This window comes from Acinonyx jubatus, chromosome B4, assembly GCF_027475565.1.
Source record: "Acinonyx jubatus isolate Ajub_Pintada_27869175 chromosome B4, VMU_Ajub_asm_v1.0, whole genome shotgun sequence".
NCBI lineage: Eukaryota > Metazoa > Chordata > Mammalia > Carnivora > Felidae > Acinonyx > Acinonyx jubatus.
The window spans coordinates 64200487-64222156 of record NC_069387.1 but is presented as its reverse complement, the minus strand read 5'-3'; the positions used below and the strand labels follow the sequence as shown (position 1 = coordinate 64222156).

At 38.3% G+C, this 21670-nt stretch overlaps 1 protein-coding gene across 4 annotated transcripts in view; it reads left to right on the top strand.

The window, feature by feature from the left end:
• Positions 1-17308: 17308 nt before the first annotated feature.
• SYT10 (synaptotagmin 10) overlaps positions 17309-21670 on the top strand; it is a 69528-nt gene continuing 65166 nt past the window's right edge. For all 4 annotated transcript variants that reach the window (XR_008300205.1, XR_008300204.1, XM_053226115.1 and 1 more), the window contains exon 1: positions 17309-17846. Coding sequence is in view for 2 of the 4 variants with exons in the window: in XM_053226115.1 (XP_053082090.1) it covers positions 17696-17846 (151 nt within the window). In the remaining 2 variants the exon portion in view is untranslated. The remainder of the gene's footprint in view (positions 17847-21670) is intronic.

Below are 21670 nucleotides of genomic sequence, written 5' to 3'. Positions count from 1 at the left end.
ATGATAGATAGATAGATAAATTAAGAAGGGGGAAGACAAAAAGATTTGTTTCAAAGAATTAGCTTACATAATTGTGGGGACTAGCAAGTCTAAATTAATTAATTAAATTAAATACAAAATAAATAATTTAATTTAAACCTGAGTACTACAGCCTAGTCATGTTGACATGTAAAACTAACCATAAGAGAATCCTCTCCTTGGAAATGACAATAGCAACTTCTGGGTAAACCATAAATCAACCCGAATGTCTTCATGAAGCTCATATCTTCCTTACAACGTAATATTATGTAATTTGTTGCACATAATTATCATTCTGTTGAAATCATCTTTTATGTTACATCTATGTGTAATTAATATTTGTATCTTTGTTTCCATAGTTATATTTTATAAAAAAAAAAAAAACCTTGGGAAAATGTCATCAGCAGGCATATCGAAATTTCAATAAGGATAGGCACAGAGTCATAGTAATTTTTGTCACTTTCCAAAATACTCTTCAATGAAATTCTGATGTAAAATTATAGGAAAATATGCTTCTACAAGTTCTTACATTATGTTAAGATTCATCCTAAATGTGCGGCGCCTGGGTGGCGCAGTCGGTTGAGCCCCCGACTTCAGCCAGGTCACGATCTCGCGGTCCATGAGTTCGAGCCCCGCGTCAGGCTCTGGGCTGATGGTTCAGAGCCTGGAGCCTGTTTCCGATTCTGTGTCTCCCTCTCTCTCTGCCCCTCCCCCGTTCATGCTCTGTCTCTCTCTGTCCCAAAAATAAATAAACGTTGAAAAAAAATTTTTTTAAAGATTCATCCTAAATATAAGAAGTATATTCCATCTCTTTAGTGACACCTTGTGCCATGCTACAATTCTTCACATAGAATCCTACTTCTACATAATAATACACTAACTATAACATCCAGTAGTAATTTCATTTAAACATTTTCAAACATAGAGCATGGTCTTCAATTTCAATAAGCATGTATTAAAAAAATGGTTAACTCTGTGAATGCAGATTTATTCTTTTTGATACCTACAGTATCACCAGATCCTGAGATATTACCTGGCATAGAGAAGATTCACAATTAATTTTTCAGTTTTTTAAATATAACAGCTGTATGAGAAATAATTCATACACCATAATATTCACCCTTTTAAAGGTGATAATTCAGTGTTTTTGAGTATAATCACATAGTTGTGCAAATGTCACCACTAAATAATTTTAGAACATTTTTAATCACACCAAAAAGAAACCCCATATCCATTAACAATCCTTTCCCATTCCCTCATTTTTGTCTCTTACAAGATTCTGAGAGTTAGTAATCTACCTTCTGTCTCTATGGATTTGTGTACTCTGAACCTTTCATATAAATGGAATCATACAATATGTGGCTTTTTGTGACTAGCTTCTTTCACTTAGCGTAATATTACAAAGTTCATCCATAGTGTGTTATGTTCCAATAATTCATTCATTTTTATTGCCCAATATATTCCAGTAAAAGGATATACCACATGAGTTTATCCATTTATGAGTTGATAGATGTTACCAGTTTTTGGCTATTAGGAATAATGATGCTATGAATATTAACGTACAAATTTTTGTGGGTGAACATGTTTTCAGTTGTTTTGGGTTGATTCCTAGGAGTGGAATTTCTGGTCATATTGGTAAACCCTATGTTGAACATTTTGAGAAACTTCCAAACTGTTTTCCAAAATTGCTGTACCATTTACATTCCTTACTTATTTTGTTCATTGCTGTATCTCCAGCACTTAAGATTGCCTAGCAGGTCTCATACCTATATATATTGAATGAACGAATGAACATAGTTTTCCTACTTATTCACAAGTTCTCACTATAACAAATTAGTGCCAATCACTTATTTAAAAGAAGTTGTAAAGAGGCATTCCTAATCTCATTGTTATTAGTTAAAGCAGAAGGGAATCTCAGGTAGTTACCTACAACTCAGGAGCATATTGTCTCAAGGATTAATCCTCCTGAACATTATTTTTCTCAAGAATAAAGGAATTACACATTCAAAGTAATTTATAGATATATAACATGATGTATTCATAATTAAAACAGCAAATCAGCTCAGTTGGTTGGTATATATGCCAATAAAACCAAGTTGATAAGTTTGAACCCCATAAACGGTGGTTTTCTATTTGTTTAGGTACTGGCCACATATTGCATTCCTTTCCCTTGACAACTTAACATTGCCAAAGAATAAGTTGAATGCAACTACATCAGCAGAAAACATTAGCTTTATTAAAAAGGTGCTTTCAGTTTGTTGACAGTTTTAAGAGACCTATCTGTAATCACACAAGAGTCAGGTGTAAGTATTCAATATTCAAGGATAATATATACCCTGTGTACTGTGGATACTTAAGTTGAAACAAATCAGAAGTATGTTCTTATTTTAAATTCCTAGTAAGTTCATTGTGTGCCCTCATTTTGCTATTAACTGTACAAGGAGTTATGCATGTAGATCCATGAAGCATAGACTCCTTAATTATTAGACATTGATGTGTTGCTGTATTTTGAACACCAGGCTGGCACTTGTTTCAATTTGAAACAATCAGCATACTTAAATATTAAAATCACTTAAATATAAAGTACAATTTATTTTCTTAAGTAATGTCAAGTAATGTACAAGCTCACATGAAGAAATAAGTTTCATTTAATATTTTCATGATGTTACTTTCATCTAATTTAAATATGATTAGGACATTTATCTAAATTTATCTTGAGGTAGTGTAATGAATATAGTGAAATGCAGTTCAAAGCAAAGCATTTAAGGAAGATACGCATGGATGTTCTTATGATCAAGATGGAAAATGTGGACTCTATGAAAGTTTACAGGAGACTACAGGCTACCATTTATCGAATTCCTATAAAATACTCAGCATTGGGATCTCAGCTTTACATACATTATCTTATTTAATCTTTACACCATAAATAAAGTGTTCTAATCCTCAGTTTATAGAGAATAATTCTGAGGTCTTAGAAGTGTTATTGCTTAAGAATGCTAAAGGAAGAAGCTGGGATTTAAGCCTATGATGTCTCCAGAGCCCAAACTCTTAACTACTAAACTATATACTTTCTTCCAAAAACTGTAATCTTAAGCCCCTTTGTACAAAACTTCAGATTTATCCTAAATAATAATATTATTGTTATATAAATCTTTTTTACATTACAATAGTAATATATAGTTGTTAAAAATTTACATAATACATATAAGCTAAAGAATGAAAATAAGGGGCACTCAGTTGGTTGAGCATTCAACTATTGATTTCACCTCAGTCACAATCTTGTGGTCATGAGATAGAGCCCCATGTCGGGCTCCATGCTAAGTGAGGAGCTTACTTAAGATTCATTTTCTCTCTCCCTCCCTCTCTCCCTCTCTCTCTCTCTCTCTCTCTCTCTCTCTCTCTCTCTCTCCCTCCTTCCCCCAGAGCCCCCTCTCTTTCAAAAAAAAAATGCATGAAAATAATCCAATTGTATCTGTGTTCAAAGTCCAACTATAGAGAACAGAATCCTTTGTGCCAGTGTAAACCAAAAGAAATTTTACTCTTAAATGGATTACAGAATTATTGTAAAGTGTGCAGAAACAAATTCTAGGTTGTGCTTTCAGAAATGAATCCTACTGCCATACCGTAGGTAACTATGGTCACTACTAATTCTTCAAGAGTAGTAGTCATTATGCAAAATCATGGTGTCCCTGCCAGGACTAGGTACTGCTCCACAATCTTGGTACCTGCTGTACTACACAACAGCAAAATAGATGTCCCAAGAAAAGCTTCTTAGCAATCACATTACAAGTAGCCCAACAGTGGGACCCTTGATGATGCTGCAGCAAAAAAATCAAATGCTTCTCTGACTCTACTTAGAAAATGCCAAGAGTAGTAGAACTATAACTTCTGCCTCACCTACAACTTTGAGATATCCTGCAATGACATGGTCTTCATGGACATTAATAAGATACAGAACCCAAGCTACATTGGAGTTTAAGAAATGGAATTTCTAACTTTCTTGTCTTTACAAAGAAAGCCTCTGAGGCTTGGAAGGTTGGAAGAGATGTTGGGTGCCAGCCATCATAACCACTAAGCCTAACACTGGATGTAACCACTGTGAGCATTTTGTTACTTTTTCTTACTATTTATAAATCAATAAATTTGTACCTACTTCTCTATAATCTGATTTTTTTTAATTGAATACCTGAATGGTGTTCAATTTTATGGATATACACAGTTAATCTAATAAAAGCTCCATTTTGAAAATGTAGATTGTTATAACAATGTAACGTGTTTTAATATTACAATGTTACAGTGTTTCAGTAAGTATTTTTGTGGCTACCAGCGCCTGAGTGGCTTAGTTGGTTAAGAATCTGACTTGAGGGGCGCCTGGGTGGCTCAGTCGGTTGAGTGTCCGACTTCAGCTCAGGTCACGATCTCACCGACCGTGAGTTCCAGCCCCGCGTCGGGCTTTGGGCTGATGGCTCAGAGCCTGGAGCCTGCTTCCGGTTCTGTGTCTCCCTCTCTCTCTGCCCCTCCCCCGTTCATGCTCTGTCTCTCTCTGTCTCAAAAATAAATAAACGTTAAAAAAAAATTAAAAAAAAAAGAATCTGACTCTTGATTTCACCTCAGGTCATGATCTCATGGTTGGTGAGATTGAGCCCCGCATCAGGCTCTGAACTGATGGCACGGAGCCTGTTTGGGATTCTCTTTCTCTCTCCTCTCTCTCTGCTTCTTCCCTCCACTTGTGCTTTCTCTCTCTGTCTCAAATAAATATTCAGAAATATTTTTGTGGCTGACTCAACACATTTATGATATCTTCCTTAAGATACACTGTTAGAAGGGAATTTCTAAATAAAGTATACAAAACATTGTAATGCTGTTAAATAATTTAGAGAAATATAGTATCAATTTGTTTTCTTACCAGCAATGTACACAATTACCCAGTTTCCTCCAAAATCTTGCCTACACTGGACCTTATAATTTTTTATAAAGATTGTCATATTGTTAAGCTTTGCAGTTATTTGACTATTAATAAAGTTATTTTACATGTTAATTTGTCATATGTGTAGTTTTTTAAATTCATATTTCCTACTTCATTAAAATTAAACTTTTGTTTTAACTGATTTATAAGAGATCTTTTTCTATTGAGATGTCATTATTATGGTTATTAGCCTTTTTCTTGCATATATACCACACACAATTTCCTCAGTTCAATTTTTATGGTGTTTTCTCAGTATACTTTTGCCCTGTATGTTATGGTCTCAATTTTTATAGTTCAATTTTGAATTATAAAATTCTCTAACAGAAATTTTCATTTTTCATTGTTTTTTGAATTTTAAATATTTAAAATCAAATTAGGTCCATTGTGACAAATCAGCATTTTTACAAAATATAACAGCTTTGGTGTTATATGGAGATCTAATTCCCATACCAGAATAGTCATACTTTAAAGAATAGAATTCAGTGGGTTTTAGTGTATTCATAGAATCATGCAAACACTACCACTATATAATTTTTAAACAATTTCAAGTGAAAATGGAGAAATCCCATCTCTGTTAGCAGCCACTCTCCATTCTCTAGTTGTCTCCACCCACCCACACCCTAGAAACCACTAATCTACTTTTTATTCTATGTCTACATTGAAATATTGAATATTGAAAGTCTATATTCTAGACTTTCATGTGAGTGGTTATCATATATGTTCTCTTTCATGACAGGGTTCTTTAGCACAATCTTTTTAGGGCTCATACATGCTATAGAATGTATCAATAATGCATTCCTTTCTACTGCCAAATAATATTCCACTGTATAGATATACCACCTTTATCAATTAATGGACATTACCATTTTCTGGCTACTAGAAATAATGCTGCTTAAACAGCAGAGTACAAGTTTTTGTGTGAACATTTGTTTTTAATTCTCTTGAGTAGATACTGAGTAGTGAATTAGTAGATACTTAATAGGAAGTTCCAAACTGTTTTCCCAAGTGACTGCACACATTATATTCCTACCAGAAATGTATGAGAGTTCTTATTACTCCATTCTCTCCAATGCACATTTGTCTTTTTGGTAATAATTATCTTACTTAATTTGAAGTGGTATATTATTGTGCTTTTAATTTTCATTTCCCTAATGGCTAATGATGCTGTGCATCTTTTCATAGGCTTATTGACAATTTGTATATCTTCTCTGGAGAAATATTTATTCAAATCCTTTGCCTATTTTTTAATTGGGTTCTCTTTTTATTGTTGACTTGTAAGAGTTCTTTATATTCTCTGGATAAAAATCCCTTTATATACGTTGTACAATATTTTCAAACATGTCGGCTGCCTTTCACTCTGATAATTTCCTTTGAAGCACAAGTTTTAATTTTCATTAAGTTCACTTTACCTATTTTTTTTTTCATTTGTTGATTGAGCTTTTGGTGTCATTTAAAAAAAAATCATTGTCAGGGCGCCTGGGTGGCTCAGTTGGTTAAGCGTCCAACTTCAGCTCAGGTCATGATCTCATGGTTTGTGGGTTCAAGCCTCATGTTGGGTTCTGTGTTGACAGCTCAGAGCCTGGAGCCTGCTTCAGATTCTGTGTCTCCCTCTCTCTCTGCCTCTACCCGGCTCACACTCAGTCTCTCTTTCTCTCTCTCAAAACAAACAAACAAACAAACAAAAAACCATTGTCTAACCTAAGGACACAAAAATTTACTCCTACATTTTCTTCTAAAAAGAAGAATATATATTTAGGCCTATGATCCACTATGAGTTAATTATTGTGTATGATGTGTGAAAGAGGTCCAACTTCATTCTTTCATATGTGGATACCACTTATCCCAGCCCATTTATGGAAAAGACTATTCTTTCCTTTTTGGGGCTTTCAGTTCTATTCCATTAATCTATACAAGCATCTCATTGTCTGAATTGCTATAGAGCTTTTAGTTAATTTTGAAAATTGGAAGTGTGGGTCCCCTAATTTTCTTCTTTTTCAAGATTCTTGTGGTTATTCTGAGTGTATTACATTTCTATATAAATTTGAAGATCACTCCATCAATTTTGCAAAAAAAGCAGCTGCGATTTTTATATGGATAACGTTAAATCTGTAGGTCAAATCTTGTGACTCATAAACACAGGATATTTTTCATTTATTAAAGTCTTTAAATTCTTGAATAGCAATGTTTTGTAATTTTCAGGGGTCAAGGTTTATACTTCTTTTGTTAACTTTATTCTTAAATATTTTATTTTCTTGATGCTATTATAAATGAAACTGTTTATTTAGAGTGTTCATTGCTAGTGGATAGCAACACAATCTTTTAAGCTATTGGTCTTGTATCCTGCAACTGTGAAGAATTCATTTATTAGCTGTGATAGTTTTGATATGGGTTCCTTGCGATTTTCTATATTTAAGATCATGCCCTCTGCAAATAGATATGGTTTTATTTCTCCCTTTTCAATCTGGATGACTTTTACTTCATTTTCTTGCCTAATTCCCCTGGCTAGAACCTCTAGTACAATACTGAATAACATATGTCAAGAGTGGATATCCTTATCATTTCCTGATCTCAGGAGGAAAGCATTCAGACTTTCACCCTTAGCTGGGGTTTTTCATAGAGCTTTTTATCACCTTTTGGCAGTCCTCTTCTATCCCTAGTTTGTTGAATGTTTTTATCATGGAAGAATCTTGGATCTAATGTTTTTAAGTCGACATTAAACAGCCGGCATTCAACATTGATAAATAAAACATTTAATCAAATTACACAACTACAATTTAGGTTTAAAAAATGGCATTATCCTAAAGTTTTCTGGTTTTCCTGGTAGCATGTGAATTGATTTTGAAGTCAGTTCAAAAAAAGAAGTAATCCCAAAATATTGTGAGTAAATGTAACATTATGAAAATTAGTGATAATCCTATAAAAACAACTATTCAGAAAAACAGTATACTCCTTATTTTGTAAGCAGATTCCATGTTCTAGGACTTATTCTTTAATGTTTACAGCCAAGAATGGTACAAATGCTTCTGCAGAAAACTTATTCCACAAGTTAAAATTGAAATATTATGAGAATAATCATCATCAGAAAGTTGTTTCTAATATTCAGCCAAAGTTGTCTTCCTGGAATTTACCCCATTTACCCTAGTTCTGCTTCCAAGAGTAGACCTACAATAACTTTATCATTTCTTCAGCTGGGAAAAGTGTATTTAACATTAGGACAATTGGTTCTAGTGTACCAGATTAGAATTGCTTTTTTTCTGGGTAAGCTTTCTTCCAAGAATATGTCTTGGAATAAAAAAAAATTGCTAAAAACTTACAAACCATTAATTTTATCATTTATAAATTGCATGAGTATTTGTTCAATGAATGAATAAATTGTCGTCATGGTGATTTACAAAACATTGAATCACTATATTCTCCCTCTGGAATTTCCCCAATAACAAATAATGTTTCAACTTTCTGGAGCTTAGGAATTGGCAGAGCACATTCTAAGTGACTATTTCAAACTCATCAGTCACATAAACCTACTTATAGGCTTTTGTACAGTTTCATTCAGTCCCTAAAAACTAAATTATTTCATTGATATTCTGCCCATCATTGTGCTCAGTTCTGGGGATGTAGTGGTTGAAAAAGTCAGAGAGATCTAGTTCTCATGGAGTGTGTACTCTACTGAGTGGAAGATAGATTATGAAAAAATAAGCAAGATAATTTCAGAGAGGGGCTATTGCTACAGAGATGATAGAAAAATATGATTTGTAACAACTGGAACCTCCTCAATGCATAGAAATTGGAGGAGAATATTGTCTAAGGAGGACTTTTAGGGGGTTAATGATGTGCTTGTGAGGTAAAACATCACTTATCTCTTAAGAAAGGTGCACTTCTTAAGGCTTTTGTGGGTCTCCTTGTTTTACTTATGAATGAGATGTCAAATTAAGAAAAGCCTTGACAAGGCTTGTTTACATATCAAATAATACGAATCCAAAGGATGATGATGATAACCTGTATTTGCATAGTGTTAGATGGCTTTTCTAGTATTTTCACTTTCCTTGCCTCTATTGTGCCTCAGGACAAACCTTTGATGAAAGTAAAACACAGTATTATTCTAAGGTTTAAAAAGAAAAACTAAGTTCAAAGAGATTGAGTAAACTATATATCACACAGCTGGCAAATGATGGAATTTAGACTAGAACTAAGGTTTTCTACCTAATGGAACTAATACTCTGAATTTTTGTTATTTTAGATTGGTTATTTTGAATTGATCAGGTATAATTATTGGGGAAATTACTTCTGGTGTAAATTTTTAGGAATACTTCTTGATTTCAAACAGGCCACCAGAACAATGATTCCCAGTATGTGATCCTGGGGACAAGCAGCATTGTTGCATGGGAACTTATGGAAATGCAAATTCTCAGACTCCCATCTCAAACCTCAAATTGGAAACTCTGAGAGTGGGGCCCAACTATTTGTGGTTTAGCAAACCTCCCAGGTGATTCCGATACATGCTATGGTTTGAGATTACTAAATTAAAAGGTAAGAAATGGTTATCCCCAAGGCACCTGGGTAGGCTCAGTTGGTTGAGTGTCCGACTTCCACTCAGGTCATGATCTCACAGTTGGTGGGTTCAAGCCAGGCAGTTGGGCTCTGTGCTGACAGCTGAGAGTCTGGAGCCTGTTTCACATTCTGTGTCTCCCTCTCTCTCTGCCCCTCCCCAACTTGTGTTCTGTCTGTCTCAAAAACAATTTAGCAAACAAAAAACAGTCTATCCCCATATTCTTGTGGTTTTTGTTTTTTTTAATTGACAATACAGTAAAACTTTGGTTTGCAGGCATTATTCATTCTGGAAACATGATTGTGATCCAAAGCACTTCCATATCAAAGCAAATTTCCCCATAAGAAATAATGGAACCTCAGATAATTTGTTCCACAACCCAAAAATATTCATACAAAATGATTATAATACTGTAATACAAAATAAAGAAAACACAAAATATAAAGAAATGTAAACAAATTAACTTGCACTTATCTTTGAAAACTTTCATGGCTGGTCAGGAGACAAGAGAAAGGAGGGTTATTGTGTAGGATGACTTTCACTATCACTAACAGAATCACTGCTATCTATTGGCTTAATGAAATCTCTTTCTTTTCATGAAATTTTATCAAGGAACCTATCCAATAACTTAGAATGAAGCAAAGCATTCTTAAGCTTACTCTTGAATGGAAAAGCAAACGACTGTCCATAGGAGCTTTGAAGTGACAAAAAATACACTAGTGCCAGTGTGGGCACCTTCCAAAGTTCTGAAAAATCACTGATTTCTGCCAAACACCACGGCCGAGATGGGGCATCCAAGCATGGGAGACAATCACCCACAATCCCACAGCAAGAGAGACAGAGAGAAAGACAGAGAGAGAGAAGAACCATAGGCTCAGTTGTGATCATGTGATGTTTGGCATCACGTACTACTCGTATTGTAAGGCATCACTCATTTATCAAGTTAAAATTTATTACAAATGTTTGCTTGTCTTGTGGAACATTCATAGAACAAATTACTCGCAATCCAGGGTTTTACTGTAAATATGTTTAAACTTTAACTTCATTTATACACATAGATAAAATTATTGTCTAGATAAAAATATGACGGTTTAATTTCATGATTTTTAGTGAAACCTGAAAAATTTCACACAAAATAGTAGCAAGAATTTGTAACATCTATTTTTGTAAGCAAGAGATCAAAAAATTATATTGTATATATTTCTGGTAGGAATGTGACTTCATACATCAGAATTCTCTTCCTTGGGAATCTAGATCAAATAAATAAAATCCTCGGTATGTAAGTAAATATTACAAGGTTTACTGCAACATGTAGTATATACTACTCTGTACAGAGTACAGGTCTCTGTACAGAGATCCACTGTAGTAAATAACTAGAAGTAAAGTGAATTCCTATCAGTTGGGAAATAGTTGAATAAATTATGGTATATATTGAATAATTTATAGCCATTTAAAATAATTAGTTAAGGCTACCCAAGTGAACTAGAGAGACTGTCATTACAGTTGGGTAAAAACTGCACCTTTTTGGAAAATAGACAATGACAGAATAGCACCTATGTATACACATGTCCATCCATGCGCTTATTTAATTATATGAGAGAGAAGAAGAATATGACAAAATGCATTGTAAGTTCTTAAATGGCATAACTATTGGCACAGGGACTGATTGCTAATGTGAAGTAGATAAAGGTCATAATTTTATAATTATATGCTTTTATCAGTTAGAGAGCTGTCTGGCCAAATAGCCCTTTAATCACATTCTGCCTACCTTACAACCATGTCATGAGGATAGATAAGCAGCAGCATACTACAATAGTGAAGAACCTAAATTCTGCAACCTTAAGGCCTTAGTCCAAATCGGGCTTTACTACCAACAGCTATATAGCCTAAGAAAGGCTACTTAACCTCTCTGTGGCTCTTTTTTTCTTTCAAGTTTATTTATTTATCTTAGAGAGAAAGAGAGAGAGTGCAAGTAGGGGAAGGGCAATGAGAGAGGGAGAGAGAGAATCTCAAGCAGGCTCTGTACTGTGAGCACAGAGCCCAATGCAAAGCTCAAGCCCACAAACCTCGAGATCATGACCTAAGCCGGAATCAAGAGTCGGACACTTAACCAACTGAGACACCCAGGCACCCCTATGGCTCAGTTTTCTTACCTACTAAATGAGAACATAATTGTACCTATCTCATAAGTTTGTTGTAGGATTTAATAAGTTAATGTATCTACAAAGCTTAGTACTATACCTATCACTGTTCTAAATGAATTAACCTAAGAGTTACTGTAACAATCAGCTTACAAAGTATTTAGTTTTATACAAGTTACACATCACACAAAAACTATCACTGTAATTATTAAACCATATATGTAATACATATAACAGACCTGTACAAAGTAGGTATTCAAGAGTTACTGTTTGTCCCTAAGGTACAAATGACCATCTTCTTCCTTCTCAAAGGACTACTACCACTCTTCCTTCTCTTCCCTCTTCTCCCAACTTCCTTGGAAATGGAAATTTATCAGTTTCTACTATACCCTGGTATTTCTTCAACAAGTAAATAAAGGCTTTTATTTCTGTTAACTAGAGAGAAAGAGGGTTAACAAAAGACATACATTAATTTATTCAGCAAATGTTACTGAGTGACTATTACTGCTGACAGAGTGAAGGCTCTTGGAAAGGGCAGTGATGAGGGAGGACAGGTTCTCTACCTACCAATTTATATCAAATTAATTATTTAAATTATGTTATGTGCCACAAAGAAGAAATAGAGAATGAAAAGAAAGCACAAGTCAATGAATTCAGAAATGAACCAAAAAACTAGGCAGAGGCCAGGCCACATAGAGCTTTATAGGTCACATTCAAGGTATTCAATGTATCTAAAGCACAAGGGGAAGGCACTGGAAGGGACACAAATCAGAATTGCCTTTTTATACAGTTACACATGATGGAGACGCCTGGGTAGCTCAGTCAGTTAAGTGTCAGACTCTTGATTGCAGCTCAGGTAATAATCTCACAGTTTGTGGGATTGAATCCCGTGCTGGGCTCTGTGCTGATGGCATGGAACCTGCTTGGGATTCTCTCTGTCCCTCTCTCTCTGCCCTTCCTCTCTCTCTCTTTCTCTCAACATAAAAACAAAAAAGATTGAAGACAAACAGTTACACATGACGGATTGAAAATGTACATGTTTCCTGCCATTCCTGAAAAGACACTGAAATGATAATAAAGCAATAAAAAGCTAGAAGTGTAAAAGGACAGACGGAATAGAAAAGGACACAGGAGATGACGCAAGGACAGAAGATGTCAAACAGTTCACCAGATGGAAGCAGTGAAGGAGTAGTAACTGCCTTACTGAGCAGAGGGAGCTGAGACCTCCAGAGGCAGATAGCAATGAGGAGCTGGCTTCTCACCTCACAGAGTCTCAGAAAAACTCAGAAACGGAGTTATCTTGTACTGATTCCACAGAAGATGGCATTAGGGAGAAAGGCTAAAAAAGGAGGACTGTCACACTTTTTTTTTTTAATGTTTATTTATTTATTTTTGATGGAGAGAGACACAGAGAGAGACAGAGAGAGAGGCAGAGACAGAGAGAGAAAGAGAGAGAACAAGCAGGGGAGGGGCAGAGAGAGAGGGAGACACAGAATCCGAAGCAGGCTCCAGGCTCTGAGCTGTCAGCACAGAGTCCGATGTGGGGCTCAAACCCACGAACCATGAGATCATGACCTGAGCCGAGGTCAGATGCTTAATGAACTGAGCAACCCAGGTACCCTAGGAGTGTCACTCTTAAGATGTCTCAAGGCTCACGTCTCTATCCACACAACTCCTGTGGTCTGGTGATTACCCTTCCCCAAACTTGCAAATAGTTTTCCCCTGGAGATAGCAAAGGAAAGTCTCCAGACCTAAGGCACCAGAAGTATAAGAAGACAGAACCATGAGAGGCCCCAGATTGGAAAATAAAAGCAGGCTGGGGCACCTGGGTGGCTCAGTTAGCTAAGGGTCCAACTTTGGCTCAGGTCATGATCTCACAGTCTGTGAGTTTGAGCCCCACATCAGGCTCTGTGCTGACAGCTGCAGAGCCTGGAGCCTGTTTCGGATTCTGTGTCTCCCTCTCTCTCTACCCTTCCCACATTCACACTCTGTTTCTCTCTCAAAAATAAATAAACATTAAAAATTTTAAAAAAAGAAAAGAAAAGTAGGTAGCCTTTAAATATTGCCCCACATCCCTAGTAAAAGATTAGATAGCCCTCTCTGATATTTGGGGGGTGCTCCAATTCAAAATAACTTGAATCACCCTGCAGTGAACACCCTGTTTTTAAACCTTACTAATATACCTAGAGCTTCAACTCCATATCTTACTGGTATTTATATCTGATTATTTGGATGAGCAAACATCTGAGAAATCTTACAACATGAGAAATGACAACAACAAAACAAGTTATTCAGAGAAAAAAGATACAAGACAGAAGCACAGGTGGGGGAGTTAAAAAAGATATAATACAGTCAGAAAAATAAGAACAGATTATAGTATGCATGAAATAAGAAATAAGAACAACTACTAAGCAAAAACCTATGCATATCTTAAAACTACAACAGTTGAAATTGTGATTTGATAGAAGGCTCAGAAGAGAAAGCCTAGGAAATCTCCCAAAAATTAGAGCACAAGGAGTAGGAGGTGGTAGAGATGCAAAACTGAAGAGAAATGAAAATTAGAGATTCAATCTTGGCGGCCAAAAATTCAACATAAAAGAGTTCCAGAGAGGGACTACACAGAAAAACAGAAGGAAGAAAAGAAATAAATCAATACAATTTCTCAAAATTGCAGGATTCAAAAGTGAGTCTGTTTGAAGTGCTGAGTGAGTATCCATCAGGATGAATGAACAAAAGTGAGCACAGCCGATAGAGAAGACACCAAACCTTCCAGAGAGAGATGAATCAGGCTAATCAAAGGATCTGGAGTCAGAACAGAAATAGACTTCTCAGTAGCAATATGCATCCATGCAAATGAGAAGTTTGGGGTCATCTTTCCAGTTGAGAGTGAGTGGTGATGCCACTCTTCAACTTAAGGAATACAGGAGCAGGCCCAAGTATGTACAGGCGATGAGAATTGGGCTCATAGGAATCTGAGCTGTAGAACACAGAAAAGTAAGGTAGGGGAGCTTTAAGTAAGTTACTCATCTCTCATCGTCATTCAGACTGAGCTCAGCTGTTCTGAGATTTCCTCATTTACCCACCTTCTTAGTGCCTGTCACGGAGATCAAGTAGTATTTGAAATTCTAGTCACAGGAATGATTCCCAGATTCCCCTTACTTTAGGGAGATCTCTACCTGAGAAGATAACTCCCTCCCCTCCATATTTTGAAAGAGCCATAGGGAGGGGGAGAAGAAAGAAATGGAAAAGGATTGAATAAGCAGGGAAATCACAGTATTGACCCTTCAGAATTACCCCTGAAAGAGGATGGCTTAGCTTATACGGATGGGAGCGCTGGGGGCCTGTTCACCTCTACACCAATTCCTCCTTGTCTTAATGCAGGGATCATTCAGAAGGAAGCTGTGTCAGAGACCTGCCTGTATTTTTGGACTATTAATGCCTCATATATCACTTAGTATAGCAACTGGTGCTTAGTAAAATCAATCTCACCTGCTCTCCCCTCCTTTACTGGTTCAGCAACTCCTTCGGAGTGTGGGTGGGGAAGTAAATGCAAATCTCTATTGCTTGGTTTACTTGATGGGTAGGCTCTTGTTAGTTCAAATAGTTGGCAAAAAATTTTTAAAGATTGTGAATTGAAATTCTTGTCATCTCATCCTTCAGCATTGAAAATAATGACCTTGAAAGCAGTTTCTACATTCCCCACACCTCTTACAGGAGCTGTTAATAAGTGACAAGAAAAACTGGTTTGATTCATCTGCTAATGAGCTGTAGAGATGGTCTAAAGATCAAAGAAAAAAAGCAAAACCTTAGGAGATTTAGATGAAAGCAAAAATATTTCAGACAAATAAATTCAGAAAAATGAACATACAGGTGAACTGCTTATTGTGGAAACACGGGGAAGAGTAAGCAAGAGGCCAGGAACAGGATAAACAAATACGGGGAAAGTTATTTTCAGAATCTGTTTACCTAATAATATTGAGCACTGAAATCAAACAGAAGAGGGTCATGAGAGAGATCTGCATTACTCCACTTAAGCAATTAGAATCTAGGTAGTATAGAGCTAAATTACTCATTTGGACGCCCACATAACAGTTTGCTCATACAGTAAATATGAAAGCACAGCATTGCATTGCAGGTTGTTCTACAGGAGGGTGCCTAGACTGTGGAGGACTGGGAGGCAAGGACAGCTGGAAAGGGCCTTATTAAAGTGTGTTTACATTGCTCCAAACATACAGTAGATATTCAATATGTTTTGACAGTGAAATTATTTTGAAATAATCAATTTTATCTAAAAACCATCCAAAGCAATGTGCATAAAAACAAAAAGCAAATGAAACCTTCAGATTTTAGTTTGTCTTGATTCACGATAAAAATACTCCTAGTTACACCAATTGTCCTATGAATCAGGTCAAAATGATTCAACTAATGAATGCTTATCTACTGTGATTCTATGCCGAGTATTTATAGTAAGTTTACCACAGTGTCCTTACACAGGAAATCATTTATCATAAACTGTCTATATAAATATGCCCACAACGTCAGGATATTCCACTTCGAAAATAAAGGATCCTCATCTAATAAAGGTTAAATCAATCTTCAGGTTATAAGCGAGTATCAAACTCTGCCCCAAAACAATTTAAAAACAATGAAACCCATTTATAGTAAATGTGAACCCATTTACTATAACTGTGTGGCCCATACTTATTAACACTATTTTGTAGTTGAAGCTCCATGAGTAAGCCCGTTTGCCTTAGAGAAGTGTTGCAACAGAAGAGTCCCAAGGCTTCATTTTACAGATGGAAAGAAGGATCTAAAAGCAATTTCTTCAAGGTTAAGCACAGGTGTGTGTGACAGATATGAATTTAACCCTTCTCCCCTTTAAACCCAGGTCTTGTTGTTGTTGTTTTCAGTATTCCAGTGCAGAAGTGATAAGACAAGTTGTGCATTCTTAACTGCCAATTACGGATTAATCGACAGTGAATATTAATACAAATAAGATTTCGTTTTGTGAAATACGTAAGAGAATTAGAAAACAAAGTCAAAGGCAATAAATTAAAATCTGCCTACTCATAGTATTTATGCATCAAGAAAAACTGAATTGGATAGATAGGAAATGTATCTTACGGTGAATTTCAGTAATAGCGATAAAAAGAACTCTGGAATTAAATTTTGTCTCTAAACCATCATCGTTAGAAATCATTTTAAACGTGCTTTCCAGGCACACTTCTCTTTCTCTGTAGACGTCTGACTTGATTATTCGCCTATTCATTTTTAAAATTTAACTTTTTCAGTTTATCTTCAGTTGTAACGACTTTTCAGAAAAGTAAAACTAGACAGACCACGGAGAGCCACACACATGCAGTAAAGTTGGAGAGACAGGAAGCTGAGGGGCGGACGGAGGCTGGGAAAAAAGTACGGAGAAAACGAAGATTTCTCTATCCACCGCCCCGCTGCATCGTGCACCTGCAGCCCAAGCTGGGGTCCCGGCAGGGACGAGGAGTCGCGCCTCTTGCAAAGCCACCTCGGGCCCCTGACTGAGCGCGAAGGGGGCGCTGCGGGTGCCTCAACCGGTCGGCCGGCCCGCGCCGGGCTGCGATTGGACGCGCCGCCGCCAGCCACCAGCCCAAACACTAAAGCGCTGGGAGGAGGCGGGGGGAGTTCTAGCGAGTCGAGGGCTTTGGCTTTTTCACGTCTCCCCAACCCCCTACCCTTCCTCTCCGCACTCCATGCCGGGTCTCTCTCTCCAGCTCGCCGCGTCTGGCTGGCTCCCACCGCAGGAGACTTGGCGCAAACCTAACCGCCGCCGCCTCGCGCGCTTCCAGCCCCAGCCTCTCCGCCTTCCCCTGCGCCCCCCTCTCGCGCCATGGGGCCAACCTGCGGCTCCTAAGAGTTGCCGCTGGGAGCAGCGCGCTCTCCCGCCCATTTCCCCACGAGCGGGCGATGGCTTAGGGCGCCAGAGGGGCCAGCCCAGAGGTACCGGGAAGGGGAAATTCGGCCGGCCGACTGGGGAAAAAGAGGCCAACCATGAGTTTCCACAAGGAGGACGGAGTGAGCAGCCTGTGCCAGAAGGCGCTGCACATCGTCACCGAGCTGTGCTTCGCGGGCCAGGTGGAGTGGGAAAAGTGCTCGGGCATCTTCCCCCGGGACAGGGGCAGCCAGGGCGGAAGCAGCACAGGTAACCGGGGAGGGCCCCCTCGTGTCCGCGCGCTCCGCCGGGACCCCGCGCGGCGCCAGGGCGCCTGTGGGACGCCGCGCCTTCCTACCTTGCTCCTCTTTCCGCTCAGCTCCCGGACACCTGGAGCGTGGGTTCTTCGGGTTTTGTCGGCTCGACTCCGCCTGCCCCGCTTCTTCCACCTCCCCGGCGTGCTCCGAGCCCGCCGCGCCGTCCCTCGCTCGCCGCCGCTCTCCCACGCCTGCGGGCTCCCTTCCGGGGTGGCGAGGCGAGGCGAGGCGAGCGAGGGCGGCGGCGCACAGCCTGTTACCCAGCGCTGCCTGCGAGAACCGCTCGCCGGCGGGACCCCAGCTGCCCTCTCTCGTGTCGCGGCTCGCGAGCTTGGGGAAGGGACCGGGCCGGAGAATCCCTGCTTGGACGCGAAAAACCACCTTGCAAATAGGGTTGCCTTGGCCTCCGGGAGCGGAAAGGCCCCGGGGGCGGGGGAGGGGGTGTGTGTGTAACTCGCGGCTACAACCTGTCGAGCCTTTGACAGTGTCCGAACCCCTTATTAAATGTGATTTTGGAGGGTTTCGTGACAGCGTTGGCAAAACAGGGATTCTTTTTTGAGGCGACAACCAAGGCTCGGGTCACATATAAAGTGGAGGAAAGAGAAAAGATAAGAAATTCTTTCTACACACATGCTGTCATGCACACCCCAACGCACGGGCATCCTCCCTCTCCCTTCATGAAACTTGGAAGAAATGGGGTGAGATGGAGAAGGACACCGACCGTCAGAAATCTGGAAGTGGAAAGAAGCCTCAGGTGACAGGTTTTTCTCGGAGGGTTGAGGGGAACCGTATCAGAACTAGTGTTTGGTCACTCCTGGGGAAAGGGTTTTAACCACCTGCGCAGTGCTTGGTTAGTGTAGCCTGTTGTCCGTTCACACGAGCGAGAGGGACTCCAGAGTTGCGGGCCGCGTGATTTCGAGAGTCCCTTGTGACGGTCACTTGTGGCTTTGGGCGACCAACAAGCACTGCTTTCGGGATTTTCGGCAACGGGCTGGAAGATCGCCATCTCTTCTGTAGGTCTTGTTTCTTCCCCTTTGCTTTCTGTCATTTTTGTCCTCGTGGCGGGGCTTCGTGGCTTGAGGGCAGCCGGGGCAACAGGTGAGAGCTGGACCGCTCAACTCAAGCGGAGCGCGACTGCCCACAGCTCTGCGGGCTGGGGAAGGGGGCCAGGAGGGCGCACTGAGTGAATCTCTCCCAGCCACCACCACCACCAAAGAAAAGGGAGAGGAAGGGGAGGTGGGAATAGATGTGGTTTAGCTTTTCCCTACCAGTATTTATCTGCAGGGTTTTCAAATTCTCTGATCGTGGCAACCGGAACCAAGAGAGGCTTCTTTTCTGTCTGCGGTTGGCAGAACCTGAGAGATGCTGCTACTTGAACCCTGGAGCGGAAGGGTACATGATTGGTGCTGTCCCCATGCTGGACACTTAGACGTTTTGTGCATATACAAATAAAACAGTCTTTTTTCACTTATTCAGTAGGTGTTGAATTCCAACGAGTGTATCAAACAACTATTAGTGGAAGGAACTGGGTGAACACAGTGTATATGTGTGTCACGTGTATGGTTGCTAAGCATGAGATAAATACCCAAAATAGTGTGACCTTAAAAGTCCTCTGTGTTGATACTGGATAAACTCTTCTGAAACTTCTTTAGCGATCGACTTTCTAAAGATAAGACTCCAAGAAGAAATTAAAGTATTTAAATTTAAATACCTGTAATTTGGTCATTTAACGGTTGATGCTGTGATCATCTGTTTGTGATCATACACCAAGAAGTGGTCTCCTCGTTCTCAGATTGGCTGGTAATGAGGAAAACTGTGCAGTCGGAAACCAATTACTAGCTTATAAATCTTTCTAAATATACAACCGTATAAATTTAAGGTAAAACACAGTATATGAATTGCAGAAAGGGTGTTGAGTGTGTCCTAAACCCACAAGAGGTAGTCGTAGTTCCTATTCCTTTTGGCCTTTCCCTTGGAAAGAAAAATTGGGGAAAAATGAGTCTAAAACAATTTCATGGATATTTTTCTTCTGTAAAGAGAAAATATATGCTATTCAGATGGAGTATTTGATTTAATATATGAATATATTTTGAGTGGCTACCACTAAAGAAGACATTCTGTAAGGTTGTATGAGATCTAAAGATGCACAAGATTACTTTACATTTTCCATTTGTAAATCTGTACAATTAGAAATAAAATACTTTAATCCACAAATAAACTCCCAATACCAATAGATATCTGCAAAATGGATTCAAATATTACCTACTGAATCTTTATATTAGCCACTCAGCTTCACATTATTCTTTATAGTCGATTTTCTTATAACTTAGCACCTGTGCCCTTTATTCTAGGTCTCTAAATAAAAACACTTCCAGTAGGTGACCCTTCTACTCACTGTTTGTTGAATAGGAAACACATTATTGGTAGGAGGGCATCTACATTGAATGGCACAGTGGTTATTTACTTTGAATGTTAATCAGCACTGCCCATATGGTGTCAGTTATTCAAAGGGTGAAGTGACAATTACAGGCTTCCAGATTGTGTATATTTTTAGATTCCTTCCCATAGGAGTAGAGGGGGAGAAATTCTGGTAATCCCAATTAAAGTCATTCTACATTAAAGAACTTATGAATCACACATATAAATAATATATTCTCCTACCAGTGTTTTAAGTGCCAATAAAGAGCGGGCTCCACCATCCTCTTTACTATAACAGCAGTAGCAGAAGCATCAGCAGTGTTATTGGCATTAAGGATCTACCAATCAAGTTGACTAATCCCATATTTTCATAAGATTTGTGAAGAATTAGACTGCATCTGCCAACACCAATTAATTTACTTTTTTGGAATAGTTTATTAGAGACATTATTGATGTCAGCATTACTAGCACACTGGAAAGTTCATCATGTGTAATTTTTAGAGAATCAAATGTTTGCCCTCTCTTTACCTCTGACCCCCACCCCCACCCCCAATAGACATGTCACCAACTAAATTCATCTTCATGCACAATATGATTTAATACTTAGGGAACATACAAAACAATATATCAGCCAAAAATGTTATTTTTCAGATATACCATGACTAATACACATAATAGTTTTGGAAATGCATTTGGGTTCATTTCTGGTCAGTCTTTAATTGCTGCCCCATATCCAAATGCTTATGAGGTTTTAGGAAAGTATGTTGCTTAAAAGGCAGACCTCATAAACCATAGCTAATCAAACCCCCTGAAGCACATAGTCACATCACAATTGTATAGACCTAACCTTAATTTAAATATTTTCAATAAACATTTAATTCATCATTGTTTTGATTTTGCATTTTAATACTTTTAATTTGGGACTAAAAATTCTAAAATAAAAGTTTAAACAATTTCTTTCTCAATTTCTATGTGTATTCCTGAATTTTGTAGATGTAGGGATCAGTAGGTATATGGCAAAGAATTTCTTTGAAGTTACTTGACTAATAAAGGAGATTGCTAAGTAAGATTTTTAAAATTACACTGTGATTCTCTGAGATTGAGGCATTTTAAGTCTATGATAAGGGCTTAAAATGAGTAAGGGTGTTTTGTAGGTTTTTCTCTACAGACACAAAGCAAATGATTACTTAATCTATAATTCTGGTACAACTACACACTGAGTTTTACACATTCTAATGATTGTATAAAGAGTTACAATTTAGAAATATAGTGGAAATTTTTCCTCAAAACTTGTAAATATGAGACAGAGTAATTGAACCATAATAAATTCAGATACACCCATATATGAAGAAGGATGTA